General features: G+C 37.3%; 1 protein-coding gene across 1 annotated transcript in view; it reads left to right on the plus strand.

Moving 5' to 3' along the window:
• Window positions 1-20597, plus strand: part of LOC111142279 (lin-7 homolog A, crumbs cell polarity complex component) — a 118373-nt gene that overhangs the window by 36867 nt on the left and 60909 nt on the right. Inside the window, exon 2 of the mRNA XM_022495332.1 lies at window positions 4097-4215. Coding sequence (XP_022351040.1) covers window positions 4097-4215 — 119 coding nt within the window. The remainder of the gene's footprint in view (window positions 1-4096; window positions 4216-20597) is intronic.

The following is a 20597-nucleotide window of genomic DNA, read 5'->3' on the forward strand; positions in this document are numbered from 1 at the left end:
CCCCCCATTAACCCTCAGTTTGTTTTGTGAGATTAAGAGTCACTTATGGTTTGTCTCCCTCCCAATCCCATCTTGTTTCATTGACTCTTCTCCTACCCCCTTAACCCCCCATGTTGCATCTCCTCTCCCTCATATCAGGGAGATCATATGATAGTTGTCTTTCTCCGATTGACTTATTTCGCTAAGCATGATACCCTCTAGTTCCATCCACGTCGTCGCAAATGGCAAGATTTCATTTCTTTTGATGGCTGCATAGTATTCCATTGTGTATATATACCACATCTTCTTTATCCATTCGTCTGTTGATGGACATCTAGGTTCTTTCCATAGTTTGGCTATTGTAGACATTGCTGCTATAAACATTCGGGTGCACGTGCCCCTTCGGATCACTACGTTTGTATCTTTAGGGTAAATACCCAGCAGTGCAATTGCTGGGTCATAGGGTAGTTCTATTTTCAACATTTTGAGGAACCTCCATGCTGTTTTCCAGAGTGGTTGCACCAGCTTGCATTCCCACCAACAGTGTAGGAGGGAGGAACATGTGTTTTAATAACTTCCCCCAGGTGATTGTTAGGTTCATTCATGGTTTAGAGACATTAATCTGTAGCAGAGCTTTTAAACCCTGGCTGCATGTTAGAATCACATATGGGCTATAAAAATACCCATGCCAAGTTGACCAGTAGTTCTCAACCTTGGCTGCACTTTCATATCACCTGGAGGGTTTTTGAAAGCTCCGTGTCCAGGCCCCACACTGTGCCAGTCACATCAGAATCTCTGGGGTCGGACCCAAGCATCTTTTTAGTTTTTATAACTCTCTAAGTGGTACCAACCTATAGCCAAGGTTGAGAACCAGTGTTGTGAATATTCTGGCATAATTTGGGGGTGGTGGGCTGGGGAGAAGTCTTAGGCATTCATAGTTTTTAAATGTATCCCAGATAATTGTAATGTGCAGCCAAGGTTGAGAATTCCTGAGTATTCAGGTTGGGGTCATTTTCCCTCAGTGTGGTTACTCAGTGGCCTCTAGCCGAGAGGTGCAGGCTTGCCTCCTTCTCCCACACCAGATCCATGCCAGTCTTGACCAAGGAGGTCTAGTCTCATGAGAAGTCATGTGTCCCTGTAGACACAAACCTCTAACCCCTGCTTTCCTGAGTTAGTTACATTAATTAATCTATCTATATAATTATAGATATATATCTATATAATTATAGATTATATAGAATTATATAATTATAGATATCTATCTATATAATTAATATATCTATATATATAATTAATCTATCACTCATTCGGTAAGTATGTATTAAACTTCTGATATTTGCCAAGTCCTCTGCATTGAACCACAGATACAATGGCAAATAAGATATTGTTCCCACCCCTCAAGAAGCTCATAGATTTGCAAGGGTAAAGGAGGGAGATAGACATGCAAACAGAGGCAGACCAGAGAGTAGGAATTACTACAGCGGATGAGTCAAGAGAACTGTGGGATCACAGATAAGGGAGCAACTTTATCTGCCTTGGAGAATCAGGAAAGCCATGCCAAGGAGATGCTATTTAAGCCAAGTCTTCCCCCATGATTTAAAACAGTTTCCATGATGTGATTTCTCTCTATTTCATTTCTTGCTACCCTTGCCTTGCCTTCAACTTGATACATACTGAACTCCTTTCAGTTCTCTGAGTGCCCCACACTCCGTTGACCAGACTTCAGTCTGCGTTGATTTGCTGGGGACATTCTTCCCCTTTCCGCACCCTGCACCTCCTACCTAAGACTCTGCTTAGCTATTAATTCCATGAAGAGGCCCTTCCTGGCCTCCTGAATGATAAATGCCTTCGTTAGGTCCATGCAGCAACCTGTAGTGATTCTTCTATAGGACATGCCCACTTTACTGTGTGTCTATGACTTCTCAAACCTATAAATGTCATGAAAGGGACAACAACCAGCTGTGTCCTTTACCACTGTATCCTATGCATAGCACAGATGAGTGACTTAACTGTGTTCCAGGAACAGGGGATGATGTATGCAAAGCCATATAGGTTGCAATTCTGTGCCACATCCTAGAATAACAGAAATTTTGGATGTCCAAAATAACAATGAGCAGGGAAAAGTTTTTAGAGATGAGTCGGAAGCAGTTGGTTGTGAAGGGCCTTGAGTGTAACCCTACCTGGTCTGAACTTCACTTTGTAAGCAGTGGGAAGCAGAGAAGGTGTTACGTTGGAGAGATAATAATGAGATTTATCATTCAGGGTAGTCATTCTGGAAGCAAGGTGGAAGAAGGAATGAGCAAGAAAAGGCTAATATTAAGAACAGTTGGGAGATGTTTCATTTTTGTGAGTGAAAAATAATAAAGGCTTTTCTAAGTAATCAAGCAAAAGGGTTCCATTCAAAAGGGATATTTGAGATAGCATCTTCAGCTGCCACTAACTAACTGCGGGTTAGTCAGGGGGTGAATGTGAACAATGTTGCCATTGTCTAGCTTGCAGGACAGGCTGGGTGGGGGTGTTATTAATGGAATTATGGAATATGGAAAGAGAAGAAGTAGCTTCAGGAAAAATATTAATGAGCTCAGTTTTTAACATTTGGAGAATTCCGTATACCTGTGGACATCTAGGTAAAGTCTTCCGTGCAGTAAAAATGCATGAAATTCTTAGCTTGGTAACTTACTGATTGTGAATATGGCTGGTATTATCCAATTGACTACGTTGACTTCCAGTTTATGTACAAAAAGACCAAGTTTTCCAACTGGCAGTGTTGTGTCGATTTCATGATTTTTGCTTCGTTGGGCCACAATTGACAATTAGTTGGCAAGACTTCAAGGGAGAGTCTCCGTTAAAGTTGCTTACTGGTTATTTTCTTTGATTAGGTACATACATGTATGCTAACCCCTCCTAAATTCCAAGGAGGTAATGATTTTATTATAGGTAGCCATGCTGTTATAGTCTCCTCATTTGACTGTGAGTTCAGAAGGGATGTGTGTCTTATTCTTACTGTCAAACTTAGCGCCTGGTCAAATAGGAACACAAATTAGTGGATGGATAGATGGATGGGTGGATAGATGGATGAATTTGAAATCTGATGGCAGGGATATGGGATGCTTTCTGGAACTAATCCCTTAGGAACTGAAAACCCTCTATCTTAACACATAAATACCTACGTGACTCTTCACTGAGCTATTGACTACAACAAGTAGAAGAGATCACCGTAAGTATTTTTAAAAGGGTCTTTCATCATATCATTTTTTTCTTGGCAGTACAAAACCATGCTGGGAATTTTAAAGCTATGGGTATAAAAGACAGTGGTTCTTGATTCATTAACTTTTGATGTTGTCAAGTACAAGAGGAGCCTTTAACTTAATTGTTACAGAAAATTCTTTTGCTTGGTACTGTTCTAGAAGTTGGTAGGTGGGTACATGATCAGATTCTTTAGGAAGATAACCTTATGGACCTTATGAAGAGACTGGAGGAGAAGAAGTGACTCTATCTGAACAGAGAGGAGATAATGATGAGGGCTTAGAATAATAGAGAAGCAGTTAAATGGATAGAGCCCGTTAGTTAATTAATTAATTCATCAGATATTTAGTCACTGTATTATACCAGACTCTGGGGATGCAAAGGTGACCAAACTTAGATAAGTTCCTACCCTGTAAGAGTTTATCAGTAAGTGGAAGAAATGCACATTGATCAAATCATGACACTAATAAATGTAAAATTGCCAATGTGATAAATATAGTATGGGAAAGGAAGAGTCAGACTGCAAACAGCATCTCAGAGATAAAATTGACAGGACTTATTTGGTTATTGGGTGTCAATAAAAGGCATGTTTCCTACTCTTCTTTGCTAAGAGAATATTCAAACTAGTGTGTGTAACAGAAATAACATACATGAAATGCCACCGAGGAAGGTATATTCAGCGACGAATTGTGTAGAACAAATTAAAATGACTTTTTACCAAAAGATTAGATCAATAAGCTATGAATTTTAAGTTGTGATTTTGCAATTCATTCCACTTGTTTTTCATTGCACCATTCAACTGGAATAATAGTACTTTGCTGATGAGATACAGTTGATTCTAGATGTCTCTATTTTGATTTTTTTTTTTCAGATGTTGCCAGAGCAATTGAATTACTGGAAAAACTACAGGAATCTGGAGAAGTACCAGTGCACAAGCTACAATCCCTCAAAAAAGTGCTTCAGAGTGAGTTTTGTACTGCTATTCGAGAGGTATGACACTAAAATTTTAATCACTTCTATTTAGCCATATGTCTTCTGAAGAGAAAGCATGTCTTTTCCACACAAACAGTTGAATAGTTAAGACTGGAGCTACATTTAAGCGTTCTGTTTTTAGTTCCTTGGACAGATGATAAAATATGATTTAGTCTGCTAAATTCTTAAATTAGATCCAGTCAGGATTTATACATTCGTGTAAAACCAAATGTTGACCTTATGGTACCGATGAGGTCACTCCCTCAGCAGGTTAACTATTACTTACTTGTAGTCTAAGTTACTTCGTGGCCACATGCAGTCATGTGGAAATTCAATTCAAAATAGTCATAATTCGTGAGGGTTGAGCTTTTCTTAAAAGGACACTCAGCTGAATCTTAGATAAATCTGGAAGAGTTACTTCCTACGGACTAATGTTATAATTATCCAAACATTGCTGTCTAGTGAAATAATGGAAAATCTCTGAACAGACTGCTATGCCCTTCTAACAAATTTTTGTAATGCTTTCCTTGCTGGCAGTTGTAAGAAGCCTAACATACATAAGTGTGTAGAAATGACTGAATTTTTGCATTGACTTGTGGTGGCATTGACTAGTCCACTAATGAATTTAATTGGTTATAAAAGAGTTCATTTGGGATGTATAAGCCATATTGTTTTTTGAACAAAATAATATTAAGTAAGCCCATCATTTCTTCCTCATCAGGTTCTAAGTAATAATTCATTATTTAATAATTACTTAGAACCTAAAGTTCCTAAATCCAGAATATTTTCTCCACTAGAAGCCACCAATAATAAATTATCTACTGTCATCCTCTCCAAAGCCAGTTGAACCCAGTGACAATCCGGAGAGTTTGTTCTGGTGGAGGACATACACTCGACAAGGAATACTTGTTATCAACTTCCCTTTCTCCTTGCAATTCTACCTATAGCTAATGCATTTATTTTTACCTCAACAATGCTAACAGTCACCACACAGGAAAGACCTAGGGGACTAAGATAGAGACATACAAAACCGCTTTCACTACAAGTTTAAACTGTAGCTTATCCAGTGTGGTTACAGTTTGGATTTTGCTGAGATTTGACTTAAACTGGGCTTGTGCTAAATCTTTATCAGGTGAAGTTGTTCGCTATTGAAGTGTTCTTTATAATGAACACAGCTTAAATAAATAACCATAATTGTGTCTCCAAGTTCAAAACTGTGGATTTAACCAAAAGCTGAAAGAAAATTTCTCAAAGTATATGAGTTCTTGGCCACCGGCTGCTCAGTGGGAAAGGTATAGCTACATGAAAACCCTGTGGGCCTCTCTGAGGTAAATTTCTGTAGTTGCTCTGTAGATCAAGGTTAGATCCCCTACACACAATTTTCTTCCTTCACAGAGTGCTACTCCTCTGAGATTTGATGGCCGATTTTTCATTTTCAGATATTCTATCATCTCTTTTACTTTCCACAGAACTAACTGAAGGATAGGACACATCAAATACATAACTCTCCTCACTGGGAGTTTGGCATATGATCAATGTGAAGTATCTATCTTCATGGAATTTACTTTCCAGTGAGAATATGATTAAATAAATATGCAATACAATGTCAGAGGGTGACAAAACTATGGAAATAAATAAAGCAGGATTAGGGGAGGTAGGAGTAAAGTTCTGTTAAGTTGAGGTTGTAAGAAAATAACCTAATTGAGTTGAGGTGGTAAGAAAGTAATTGAACACGTCACAAATATAAGTGAGGTAGAGTTTTCCAGGGAGAAGAAACCACAAGTGCAAAAACCAAGAATGATCTGAGTCCATGGAAGGAATATCCCCCAAACCAGACCGTCTGCAGTAAAATAAGCAAGGTAGACTTCCCAGAGGCAGCCAGAGAGCAAATCACGTAAGGCCTCGCATGCTAAGGTTGGCACTTCAAGTGGATTTCATTCTGGGAGAAAGCCCTTGGAGAGTTTTACCCTGACCTGACTGGATTTTTAAAAGGGTCCTTCTGACTGCTGTGAGAGAATACAAGTGTGTGGGCAAGAGAAGAAATCAGAGAGTCCAGGAACAAAGTCATGAGCAGATCAAGTGAGAGGCTAGATAATGGCAGCTTGCATGGTTAACAGTGTAAGTTGTCAGGTTCAATGTGTGCTTTTTGGAAGTCAAGTTAACAGGAATTGTTCATGCACTGGGTACACAGATGAGAGAGACAAGTCTCAATCACCTTTTAGGTTTCAGCTTGAACAGTTGGATGAATGGTTACATAATTGGGTAGGAATCTTTGCAGTTGGACCAAATTTGGACTGTCCAAGGGCTCTGTTGTAGACAAGAGTAAGTCGATGATGCTTTTCTGGCATCCAAGTAGGAGTCTGGCAGGCATCTGAGTCTGGAGCCTGGAGGAGAGGTTGAGTCTGGAGATGTAACTGTGTTATGGATATATGTTCAAACAAATGCACAGGCCTTTTTCTTTAAAGAGTTTGTTAAGGAAAAAGAGAATAAAAGTAAAAAAGAAAATATGAAGACATTATATTGACATTAGAAACATATCTTCCAAACCCTGTCTGTGGTAAAGTGTTCTGTGTGTATAATTAGTGATCCACGGATATCTGTAACTGAACTATGGGCAGTCCAACAATTTCGGAGGGAAAGAGGTGATTAATTTATCCGCCTTACATTTTATAAATTTGGACTAATGAGATTAATTTTAGGTTCACAGTAAGGCCCTTATAATAATTTTGTCCTGAAGGGCCATGCATATTATACAGAAATTGTTTTCATCACTTCATCTTGACTCATATTCCACACTAGTTTTATGATATCATTCATACTTAAGCTTGGAATGTTCCTTGTTATTCTCATTGTGTCACTCTACATTAACTGGGAAGTAACAGTAAAAATAGAAATATGTATTCAACAATTCTGAATCATAGAATTGTATTGTATCTCCATGTAGTAAAAAGGTCTTCAATAAAAATGTAAAATATGAACCCATGTTGCCAGACAGGTGAATCCACAAGCCAGTAAAGAAAAGGGCAGCTAGGAAGTATGATGATGTACAACAGCAAATATCTGAAAATTAAATTTTTTTGAGTCAAGGATCCTTTCCCTCTTGGTCTCTTGGGTACTATTATACTGCCGTGAAACCTTTGAAGTTACAGTTTCTTATTCAATTCTTATTCTTATTCAATTATTATTCAGTTATTATTCTTACTCAAATTATGCTTAGAATCTCTATGATTAAATTATTTGATTTTTCAGGAATATTTGCTAGTTAATACTTTCCAGTGTGAAAGTTATGAATTTGTCATGACAGGTAGAGAAAAGACAAAGAACTCCTGGGGCGTTATCCTTTGTCAGACTTACCAGAGCAAAAACAGGTACAGGTCATTATCAATAAGACCGTAAAATCCAAATTATGCTAAAAAAAAAAAAAAAGGCGGGTGGATCAGTGGGTTAAAGCCTCTGCCTTCGGCTCAGGTCATGATCCCAGGGTCCTGGATCGCGCCCCGCATTGGGCTCTCTGCTTGGCAGGGAGCCTGCTTCCTCCTCTCTCTGCCTGCCTCTCTGCCTACTTGTGATCTCTGTCTGTCAAATAAATAAATAAAATCTTTAAAAAAAAAAAAAGGCAGGACAATCAATGGCCAATTTTTTTAAATTGCCTTACACAAGTATAACAGTAGTTATTGTTACAATCCCATGTTTTGCTTTACATTTGGATGCAACCACTGAATCAACTCTTGGCCTATGGGCAGTATTTATTTGGGAGGAATGGTTTAATGAAATTTTATTTTGTTTTTTGCTGCAAATGAATGATTAAAAGACACTTGATGTTTTCTGTTCGTAACTCTTCTTCTGTGATCTCTAATAAAGATGGACAAAATCATGTTGAGCTCAGGACTGAAGCAAGACCATTTATGTATATAACTAAAAAAGACATCGATCTATTAATGAGTTTCACTTGAATGCCGGTCCACACACAGCTTTAGCCACAGAATACAGATAGTAGTTTGCAATACTCACGTGCCTGATATTGTGTTTTCTTGCTGAAAGATCTTAAAAGGACCTGATTAATAACTAAATTGCACCTATTCTGTGCAAGTAATTTTGAAGTACATGGCTGGTAAATGAACTGCCACATGCTTCTGCTCTCCCATAGTGAGAGGCACTGGCTGACAAGAGAAAGTTCACAGAACTTTTTGAATGAGAGATGAAATAAAATTTTATGGTACTGATATTCCCAGTAAGGACCATTTCAGGGATTTTAAGTGGCTTCTTCAAGTTTTAGTTCCTCACTCTACTATTTAGGTTGAGTGACCTAAGTTTATAAATTGAAATATAAGGAAATATAGGGTTGAAATATAGGGATTATAAAACGTTGACTTCGGATAAGAGAATTTCCCAAGAGAACTGGAGGGTGAACTTGAATTGAATTCAAATAGCTTGATTGCCAAGAGATGAAATTTTCCCTGACACTTCATGTTCTTTGTGCCTCAGAGAAAGAAATCAATAGTATCTGAGTGGTCATATTTTAAGGGGATGTCCAATTTTCTGCAACAAAATTCAAAGAAATTCTTTCTGAAACTAAAATAATAAAAAAGCAGAATGAATTTATTTACCATCATCATCTTCCAAGTTTTGCAACATTCAGGCTTCCTGATTTCCAGGGTGATATGCTCATTGATCCGATATTTGACGTGCTGCTGAGAGCGGTCTGTGGCGATGACTTGCTCCCACATTTATGACTATCATATTCATGTGAGAACCAAAAATGCAGAACCAGATGACATAGTCACCAAGGACTGCCTTGCTTGGCCAGTCACCAGATGCTGTGTGCTAGGATGCTCTAATGTAGTAGAACTGTAGATTAAGAAAGTAATCCAACTCCATATGGAATCCTTCTGTGAGAGTCAGTAGGATTGTTGGAAAACATTCCAGTTCTCCTCTCCTTCTTAGCACATGTTACAGTTTGATTTCCCCAAACTCCTTAAAGCAGGATGTGGTTATGACAACTGCTTTGGCGAAGAAAATGTGAATGGAAGTGATGTGTGCCACTGCCTTGGTGAAGCCTTTGAGTCAGTGCGTGATATGTTGTGTTCCTTCCCTTTTGCCATGTGACTAGTGATGTTTTACCTGATAAAGGATCAATCAGTGTGGGTTGCAGAGGGAGAAAATGAGAAATATGGGCTTTAGCCAAGCTTTTGCAAACACGTAGTCTGAGCAAGAAATAAACCATTGTTACTTTAAGCCTCCAGGATATTGGGGTTACAGTACCACAATATAATTCAAGCCATCCTGACTGATAATACACAACTATCAAGCCAAATTTAGCTTGGGTAAATGTTATATGCTGTAGCAAGCAACCCTTTAAATGCTGTAAAACAAAAGTCTATGTTGTTATTTTCGGTAAGCTAGGGTAAATCTTTTTAAAACTATATGAAATTAAAATTGATAACCACTATAAGTACCTATGCCCATTAGGTGACTCATTAATTTTAAATTGAGATACTTAGGTCATGGATTTTGCTACTAGATTATTTTCCATTTGCTCCTATTCTCATTTTTTTTTTTCCTCCCTGAGGGTAGAGCTCCTTAACCCTCCAGCACCACCTCCCACCCCATCTAAGTCTTACACTGTTGCCTTATAAAGGGATTTCTTTGTTTTATATACTTAAAGTTATAAGCCACTTAGAAGAGATATTTAGACTGTATCAGTCTGCTAATCAATGGCTCTTAGTCTCCAGTGAGATTCTTTCCCTGAAGGGATCTATAGATTAAGAATTATCACCACAATACCTCCCACCAGGAATGTATTAACTGTCACTGTGATGCATTCTGTCAGATGGGGGGGTGGGTGGGTGGTGGTAGCAACATCATTAGAGCAGTGTTGTAGTCAAGTCAATGACCAATGTTTGAATCCCAACTTGGCTACTTATTTCAGACCTCTGTAATATTTTATTCGATAATTTTTAATAATGGAATGATACCATCAGTCTTGAAGTGATTCTGACAATTATAGATCCTGTATGTAAAGTCACATAGTACAGAGTCTGGCATCCAATCAGAGGATGGTATTGTAATTAAAGAGTAGACTCCCAAATTATCTCTAGGTCCAGTGTTTTGGTAAGTCAGGAAATGGAAAATAGGGTGGGGGGAGAAGTGTCAAGTTTCTATAGGCTAGATTTATGAAAACCTGTAAGACTAATAGACCTACTCATTGCCCCAACGTTAATCATGAAAACAAAATTAACAGAGCCATTGTACCCTAATGCCATGACCATTTGGGACATACCATTATGACACAAATGTTTGTTTTTGGTGCTGTTCTGTACATCTTAATCTACTGTGTGGATGAAAATGTGGACAGTAAGTTTAATCAGCTTTATGAGAAAACTAATGGTGGGTGGTATGGCAGAATACAGATTTATAATTACCTTAAGAAAACACGTACGTGGATCAGTACTGACAAGAAGAGATGAAGTAAGGATACGTAGGAGGAGAAAAGAGAGTGGGAGGAAGGGAGAATGGAAGGGATGGAAGGTAGAAAGGGGAGAGGGAGAGGGAAGGAAGCAACCAAGAAAGGAAGAAAGAAAAAGGTAGGAAGGAAGGAATGAAGGGCGGCAGACTGATGTGGAATCATGGCTTTGCGTTGTGTATTGGAAAAATGGCAAGAATATGGAGTCATACAGAGCACTGACAATGAATTCTGACAACCTGGATTCAAATCATTGCTTAGCCCTTTAATTATATGCTCTTGCTATACTCATTACTTAACTTCTATGTTCTTGGTTTTGTGTATCCTTTTTTTAAAAAATGATTTTTTGAAATTTATTTTATTTTATTTTAAAAGATTTTATTTATTTATTTGACAGAGAGATAGAGAGCACAAGTAGGCCGAGTGGCAGGTAGAGGGAGAGGGGGAGAAACAGGCCCTCTGCTGAGCAGGGAGCCTGATGCGAGGTCCTGGGATCATGACTTGAACGGACGACAGCCACTTAACTGACTGAGCCACCCAGGTGTCTCCCCCAAATATTTTTATTTATTAATTTGAGAGAGAGAGAGAGATACTGAGAGAGAGAGCACAGAGGTGGAATGAGAGGGAGAAGCAGACTCCCCACTGAGTGGAGAGCCTGATGCGGGGCTCGATCCAGGACCCTGAGATCATGACCTGAGCTGAAAGCAAATGCCTAACCAACTGAGACATCCAGGCGCCTAGGTTTATCCTCTTTTTTAACATAAAGGAAGACAATAATAACTTTGTGGGGTTGTTGGGAAGATTAAATCAAATGAGACTAAAAAGTATAAAATACTTTGACTAACACAGTATAACTAGAAGTATAGCTAAAAGAAGAAGCAGGTAAGAAATGGTAGTTACTCTGGTGAAAAAATCAGTGGTTTTAATGACAAGACAATAAAATTTTATTGTGTTCTAATAGAAATATTAGTTATAAATACAAAGAATAATTGTTCTGTAGTTATTAATCATCCAAACAAGTGAAAAATCTTTTTCTCAATAGGAGGCTCACATTTTAAGAAATATCTTGACAATCTGGAGTGGTTTTAGAATAAACCAGTGTAGTAAGGAATCTGGAAACCTTGTCATTCTACAAGAAGTTAAGGACTTGGTGATCGTTAACCACAAAAGAAAAAAAAATAGTGGGTAACATAGTTGTCATTTATTATTTGGTAGGATAAAGTGAAAGGGATATAACCAATGTGGACCACTGGGTGAAAAGTAGCAGATTACAGATAACTAGCAATAACCACCAATGAGCTCAGTTAAAATGTAAGAAGCTTCCTATAACAACAGCAGAGGTTGGATGGTCATATTTCAGACCCATTTTTGCACAAGAGTTTTTAATTTAATGTCATGTATAAATTTCATGTTGTGGGTGAAGTAAAAGCAAATATATTTATATGCTTTAATAATTTATTTATATACTTACATATACATATATAGAGTACAGAATTTATATTTATATGCCTTATTTTTATTCCCTTCCATTTGTGTGCAAAAGTTTTATGGAAAAATATGTTTTTTTAATGTTTTACTTTAAACATGATAGAATGGCATGGGTTCATTATGTAAAATTATCAATCTGTTATATAATGGCATCTAGAATAGTATTACATTCAAGGGAATTAACAAAAATGTGTCTGACATATGTTTACACGTATCTTTCTGTTCATATTGAATTTAGCTTAAGTTGGCAGATGACGAAAGAAAGCTTGATGGCTCTTACATTTCCCTTGATTTTATTTGCACTGCCAAATGTGATAGGACACAAAAGCTAGATTGTTCCTTGTGTGATACGTTTCCTGCCAAGAAGAGCATGAAGTCAATAAATCTTATTTCTGAGCATCCTGAAGATTCATCGCACGATAGAGAATTTTTATGTTCTTTACCAAAACTTATATTTGTCCCAGCATGTCTTGACACGTCTCCAAGCCAAAGGAACCATAAATAATTGGGGAAAGCTTGATCAAATCAGGTACTCTAGAAATGTCTGAACGGGTGGGTTGCTCAGAACTACAAGAACAACAAAAATCTCAAAGAGTGCCTCTGTTCATTTGCTATAACCTACTCCTGAACTCTGACATTTTGCTACTATTTTGAAACCCGCTATGGTGAAAATAGCAGCTGTTTGGCATGCAATTGGTGCAAAGTCTGATTGTTTCAGTAAAGCTCTGATTTTTATCTATCATGTGAGTGCTGATGGTCCTATTGAAGTCCGTGTGTGTGTGTGTGTTACCCCATGGGTAATTTAAAGACCCAAGTTGTTCCAACGGTAAAAAGTTTCTTTGTTCTGCAGAAATCTAGATGGAAGAAAACTCTTCATATCCAAAGTGCATGTGGGGTAACATGTGGAGTTTCTGGGTCCCACATCCAGCTTGATTACTCTGGAGAAGAAGACGGAGCTTTTACTTTTTATGGAGATTTATTACTTTTCAACATCAGCAGGCATTAGTGTCAAAGACTCTGACGATTATCCTAAAAGATATCTTGCCTGCTCTGGGAAAAGTGGCCCAATAATTTCAAAGCCATAGCCTAGAACCTATATCTTTCTAAGGTTTTATTTAGAAATGGAGTAAACTGTGTTCTCTTTACTGTCAAAGTTTTGTTTTTTGTTTTTTTTTGTGTGTGTTTTTGTTTTTTTGGCTTTCCCAAGGATAAGTGTTAATGCACTCTGTTGAACTTGGGTCAGAAATTTCACTTTATTTATTCATTTTTTAAGTATCGGGTTTATTTTTCCTGGTACCTTAGAACAGGTTGACAAGAGAGGTTCATTTGTGGCTAGACTTTCTTGTAGTAACACCTAAAATGGCTGTAGAAGGAGGCTAGTCATCAGATTCCAGAGTCACTGTATGATGGCTGCTGGAGATGTCTGCCATTTTGGAAGGAGACATTAGAACTGAACACTTGTGACCTTTCCAGAGCTGAAGCAAGGATATTTGTGAGGGGAAAGGGAGTTGAAAATGAGAAAGCCTTGTCAGTTTAACCATGGGAAAGAACTAGAGCAACTGAAAAGACTGCAAAACTCTTTTAAAGGTTGCTTCTGCATAGATGATTTAAATTGAAAAAAAAGATTTCAAACGTCTTTCTTTGCTGACAGAGGCTGTATTGTTGATGCCAACCTTTCCAAAAATAACTTTATTTGCCTTAAGGACACGGGATTTGGTAGGATCTAAATTCAACTTGAAGTGTCTTGAAGGAAGCTCAGGTGTCTTGACATAAGTCTGTTCTGCCATAATGGAGCTTAATTCTGTTTGCTTTTGAAAGTGCCGTGGGTGGCAATTTTGTGCCCTTGCTGGTATTAAAACAGACTCAGAACTGATTGAATACTAAAAATGACACAAATATTTCCGTGTAAAAGATCACTCCAAACTTTAACTTCTTCCAAATTAAACAAGCTTCTCATTGAAATATATTTTAAGCAAACCAGAATTTTCTTCTTTTTATATGGTTTGGTTAATTTGATTAATTTTCCAGACAGCAGCCATTCATTTTTACAAGAAAAGAATCACATAATCTTAATAAAACTAACTCAATGTCAAAAGCAAAACATGGCATGAGCACTTACACACATGGCTGTGTTTTTCTTGGGATAACACCATAACTTTATTAGATTCTCAAAAGGGCCCATGATCTAGGCTCCCGCTCCACCCCCCAGAAAATGAACACTACTCCCTAATAAAAGATTCTGGTATCAGTGGAGATGAGATGTACTACGTAACTCAGCTGGTCTCCCTCTCTAAGATCCTCCCAGTTCTATGAATCTGTAATTGCATAGCAAGTGACATATGTTTTTCTTCACATAAATGACATGGAATTATAGAAGGCTGAGCATGTATGGATGGTAGGAATATGTGACTCTGTGAGACCGTGTATTATTGGTGTAGGGAAGACAGATATGATGGAGATTTTTAAACTGCTAAAAATAATGAGAAAAATAAGTGTACTCATTTTATTGATTTTTTCGAAGAATATAATTATAATTTTATCACAGGAAATTGCAAAAACAGAATGACTAACTCATGGGAAACAGAATCTTTAAGTTATATTTCTGCAGTTTTCTCGGGAAAGACACATTTGTAACAATGTGAGGAGCGTTTATAACATCAACAGGTCAATTTCTGGTAGTGAGAACGGGGGGCCTGTGTGGCAGGAACCATCTTAGACCGTAATTGCGCTAATGGGTCATTGATCTTAAAGATATCTAAACAGAACCTCACAAATAGTCCGTAATGACTCTGAAGGCTGTTAGCATCCACTGTTGGGTAAATACTAAGCTCAGACTTTCTATTTGCTGTAACAAATGATAAATAGTTCATAATTCTAGAAGCTTGTAATTACATGTACCTACATAGGAGTTCAAAATAATGGAGTCCTCAGAGAAGTCGTATTTTATATCAGTTAGATAAAGTGAACATCCTGTCTTCTGTTGAGATCATAGGGCTGGAAATCAGAACTTCTATTTTTGGCACCATGGATGACAACTTTTTTTTTTCAGTGAACAATCATTTAGCCTTTTCTTGCATCAGTACTGCCAACATATGTGCAGACAAGTCCATTCGTACAAGCCATCTCAAGTGAATGTTAAGTTGCAAATTGTCATTTTTAAGCAGCTTGCTATTATCCCTTGGGTGTGATTTGCATATTAGTATCACTTATAATTCAAATATATGCAAGGTGATCATTAACTTCCTCCCTCCCTTCCTTCTTTCTCTCCTTCCTGCCCTTTTTCTTTCATACAAGAAGTAGGGCTGACTGCTGACCACGACATCTTGTATTCATCATTTCCTCGTTTTTTATATAGTCTGTGTGTTTGTGTATTTTCCTCAAATATATTATTTTATTATTTTTAATACTATTTTTTAATACTATTTTTTAAGATTTTACTTATTTATTTGAGAGGGAGAGAAAGTGAACAAGTGAGCATGAGCTGGTGGGGCAAAGCAGGGGGAGAGACAGAAGCAGACTCCCCGCTGAGCAGGGAGCCCCTATCCAGGTGGGGCTCAAGGTGGGGCTCCATCCTAGATACCGAGCTCACAACCCGAGCTGAAGGCAAATGCTTAACCAGCTGAGCCACCCAGGTGCCCCTCATGTGTATTTATTTTAATTCTATTTAAAATATTATAAAAAGGTATCATGCTGTTGAAATCTTTGGGGGATGTCCTTTTTTCACTTAATATCCTACTCCTAAGATCCACTCATACTTTATGGTGTTAGTGTAGTTCACTTATTTTGACTGTTGTGTGATATTCCATTGTATAAATATACTATCTTTTATTAATTCACTCTCTCATTGATGAACATTTAAATTGTTTCCAGGTGCTACTATTAATATACCTGCACTTCTTGTCACATGAACAAGACTTCTTTTGGGTTCATATCTAGATCTGGAATTTCTGGATCATAAGGTGTAAAAAATATTCAACTTTAAGAAATAATGCCAAACTATTTGTAAGCTTGGTTGCTCCAGTTTATACCCTAACAAGTAACATAGAAGTTGTGTATCCACGTTACCTCTAACTTGGTATAGAAGCCATTTAAACTTATACTAACCGAATATACTAAAATAGTATCTCGTTGTAGTCATCATTTGCATTTAATTGATCACTACATTATTTAATACCTCTTCTTGTAATTATTGGCCATTATGTTTCTTTTTCTGTTAAATATCTGCTCATGTATTTTTTTTTACTGATTTATGCTTACTTTTTAAAATCAGGCAATTTTTACTTGCCTGATTTTTTTTAAAGATTTTACTTATTTATTTGTCAGAGAGAAAGAAAGAGAGAGCACACAAGCAGGCAGAGAGGCAGGCAGAGGCAGAGAGAGAAGCAGGCTCCCTGCTGAGCAAGGAGCCCTCGGGACTCGATTCCAGGACTCTGGGATCATGACCCGAGCTGAAGGCAGCGGCTTAACCCACTGAGCCACCCAGGCGTCCCTATGCTTATTTGTTAAAACATTTTTTATATATATTCTTTTTTTCTTTTTTTTTTTTTTAAGTAGTCTGCCCAACATGGAGCCCAGCACGGGTGTTGAACTCACAACCCTGAGATCAAGACCTGAACTGAGATCAAGAGTCAGTTGCTTAACAAACTGATCCACCCAAGTGCCCTTTACATAATCTTGTTATTAATTTTTTGCTGATGGTGTATGTAAGTTCTCCTAAATTTCATTTCCTATGTTATAACTTGTCTTTAAGATGTCTTTCATAAATAAAATTCTTAATTTAAAATAGTCACATTAATTACCTTTTCAATAATCACTGATTTTGGGGGGGTATCTTACTTAAGAAGTATTTCCTACCCCAATGTCTAAAAGATATTCATCTATATTTTCTACTACAAGTAGAAGTTTTTTGAAATTTATGTTCTTAATCCATCGAGAATTGATTTTTTTTTGGTATGTTGTATGAAGTAGGCATCTGATTTTGTCTTTTATTTATAAGGATTAACTATTCCATGATCTAGTTTTTAAAATTTAATTTAAATTTTTTAGTGTTCCAAGATTGTTTATGCACCACATCCAGTGCTCCATACAGTATGTGCCCTCCTTAATACCCACCACCCGGCTCACCCAACCCCCCACCTCTTTCCCCTCCAAAATCCTCAGTTTGTTTCTCAGAGTCCATAGTCTCTGATGGTTTGTCTTCCCCTCCGATTTCCCTCAATTCACTTTTCCATTATTGAATAATTCATAATTTTTTCTGTGACTTGCCATATTAATACTCACTGAACTATACACATGGATCTGTTTCTGATTAATTGGTCAATTTATCTAACCTTTCATTAATGCCCTACTTATTTCTTTTGGGAGAGGCAAGGTAATGAGTACAGGGTGGGGGGGTATAGTTTAATCCTAGCTTTTGTTTTATTAGGAGATTTATGAGCGCTTGTTATGGGTGTGTATGTGTGTGTGTATGTGCAAAAGGAAATTGATGAAAGCAAACCATTCATGCATCAATGAACAGTGATGAGTATGTGCCATAAACTAAAGATTTTTATAACACCAATTCTGTTTTTTACATTAGAGGTCCAGGGGCGCCTGGGTGGCTCAGTGGGTTAAAGCCTCTGCCTTTGGCTCAGGTCATGATCCCAGGGTCCTGGGATCGAGCCCCACATCAGGCTCTCTGCTCCGTGGGGAGCCTGCTTCCTCCTCTCTCTCTACCTGCCTCTCTGCCTACCTGTGATCTCTGTCTGTCAAATAAATAAAATAAAATAAATAAAATCTTTTACATTAGAGGTCCCGTGGGTGGGGGGGGGATACCACAGTTTCATATTCGTAATTTGTGGGTATCTTTCAATTTCTTTCATCAAGGTTAATTAAGGTTTTAAGTAAAGTCATTTATCTTATTCAGCTGAAGGCAGAGAATGTTTCAGTTATCACAGCAAAATTAGTGCCCACTACAGTATCTGCCAAATAGGGAGCATTTAATAAATACTTGTTGTATGCATGAAAAATTCATTAAGATGACCTTTTTATTAATACACAAACATATATTTGATTTTCATGGGTCGTGATTTTCAAATGGGACCTTGAGCTCATACAAATCCCAGGTAAAACCTGATAACACCTCTAGTTCAGAATAAGATCTTACTTACCTTAAAATGGCTTCCAACCTTGAAAGATAATCAGTGATTAAAACCAAATACCTTTTTTTTTTTTTTTACATTTAAAAATTGTTTCTGGGGTGCCTGGGTGGCTCAGTGGGTTAAGGCCTCTGCCTTCGGCTCGGGTCATGATCCCAGGGTCCTGGGATCGAGCCCCGCATCGGGCTCTCTGTTCAGCGGGGAGCCTGCTTCCCCCTCTCTCTCTGCCTGCCTCTCTGCCTACTTGTGATCTGTCAAATAAATAAATAAAATCTTAAAAAAAAATGTTTCTGACTATGAAAACTGACCAATAATTAAAATAAAAATTTCAAATCTTTTAATGTATTTGTATAAATGTATACACTGGTATGGGTGTGCATATATATAATACATTGGTTTTCATGTGGTGAATGTATAACTATTGTAGCTGACATAAAATTTAGTAATGTGTATAGGTCATAAAGGAACCTTAGAAAGACCCTACTCCTGTGGAAGTTAGACTTAGGGGAGTTATACACTTCTTTGTGGATCTTGTGATTGCAACTCATAAAATTATGAATCATTTTTCAAGGAATAGGCATTGCAAATTTTATAAATGCAGAGCGTTGATAAGTTCTCTAAAACGGAGCCATTTGGAGTCTTAATCTATTATAACTATAATTTTACAGATAAGAAAATAAGAACTGGAAAGTTTAAGTTGTCTTTCAAGCTAGTTAGTGCCCGAGTTAGTAACAGAGCAAAGTTTCCTGAATGCTAGGCCGGTTCTAATTCCCCTTGCTTTGGACAGTATTTCAGAACATTCTGAAATGTGGAAACAATGAAACGTTATTTCACTATTTTTCAGTAATGAACCAAAATAATTGGAAAATTGCATCATGCTTCCCATTTCCATAATTCCTATTCATATCAGTGTTCCATGTGTACCAACAACATTATTTAAAATTTTTGCCTTCTAGTTCTTCCTTTGCTTCATTTAACATAAGACAATACATTGTGGCTTAGTTTTATATCCTCTCATATATTTGTAATCCAAATTTCCAAGAGACAGCGTAAAAATTTTAGTTACTAATCATTGCATAAGTGGCGTCATATCACCGAAAGAGTTACGACATTTGCAGAAAATTTCAGCCTCTACTAGTATAATTTAGTATTTTTAAGATCAAACTTTAGCAAATGTGTCTCAGAATCTATCACAAATATGCATGTGATTCAAATATGCCTTTAGTCCTTTTCTTAGTAAGTTAGTCCTAGAGGCAGCAACACCATTTTCAACAAATAGCTATATTGGGGAGAATGCCTGCTATGCTAGCTGGAGGAAAAAAACCTATTACAGGTAATCTTGTCTTCCAGACTACTTTGTTTTCCTCCTGTCTGCCTGTTGATTATGTAAGAGATGCCAAATATTTATTAAGCCTGATACTTGGAAACCTTTTGAACTGCATTTTCTTCACGCTGTTTCCCGTAAGTCAGCAATGGGGCCAACAGGGATACATCCTCTTCTCCTCCTCAGTCTTGCTTCTAGAAGGGTGGGGCCAGGGACCAGAGACACCAGTGACAGAGAATTCATGGAGGTCTGAATAGCCAACAAGAAGCATCGCCTTGATGGCAGCGGACAGATGTGTATTTTCCATGTTAAATGCAGTAATGTCCCTCTTTATTTAAGGTGAAGAAAGAAGAGGGGACTTAGTCTTTCTGGAATATCTAGTAGAACAGATAACTTCTCTCTCACTGATTTTGTAGAAATCATTTCCTAAACAATTTTCAGGTCCTATCCACTTTGGGATAACAATACAGGCATGTGGTCATAACAAGGATGACAGTGCCACACACATTTTTCTAAAGAATACTCGTGGACTATAAGCCCATATGGAATCAGCGTGGGAAAGGTTACTGGCTGTGTAGCGAAATTAAAGAATCCTACCTCCTAGAGTTTCTAATTAAAAAAATATTCTGTTAAATTTTCTTTATGACCACCTGCATGACTGCCAGATATTTTTTTACTCCTTATTTCAGAAAGTGAATTATAACTGGGTTCTGTTACATTTCTTTGAAAATCATTCTGTTTCCTCATAGACGGGACAGTAATTACTTCTGTGTCCAGGATAGAGACTAGCCAACTGTCACTATACATTGAGAGAATTGGGATTGCTAGACATTAGCTAAGTAAATTAGACTTTCCTAATCAAGGTTAAAATATATATATATATATATATATATATATATATATATATATATATATATATATATATATATGTCCTTTCTCCACAAATGACAAAGATCTGTGTCAATTATATTTCAGTAAAAATTAAAAT

Source organism: Enhydra lutris, unplaced genomic scaffold (assembly GCF_002288905.1).
Source record: "Enhydra lutris kenyoni isolate GAN:26980312 unplaced genomic scaffold, ASM228890v2 scaffoldscaffold7, whole genome shotgun sequence".
NCBI lineage: Eukaryota > Metazoa > Chordata > Mammalia > Carnivora > Mustelidae > Enhydra > Enhydra lutris.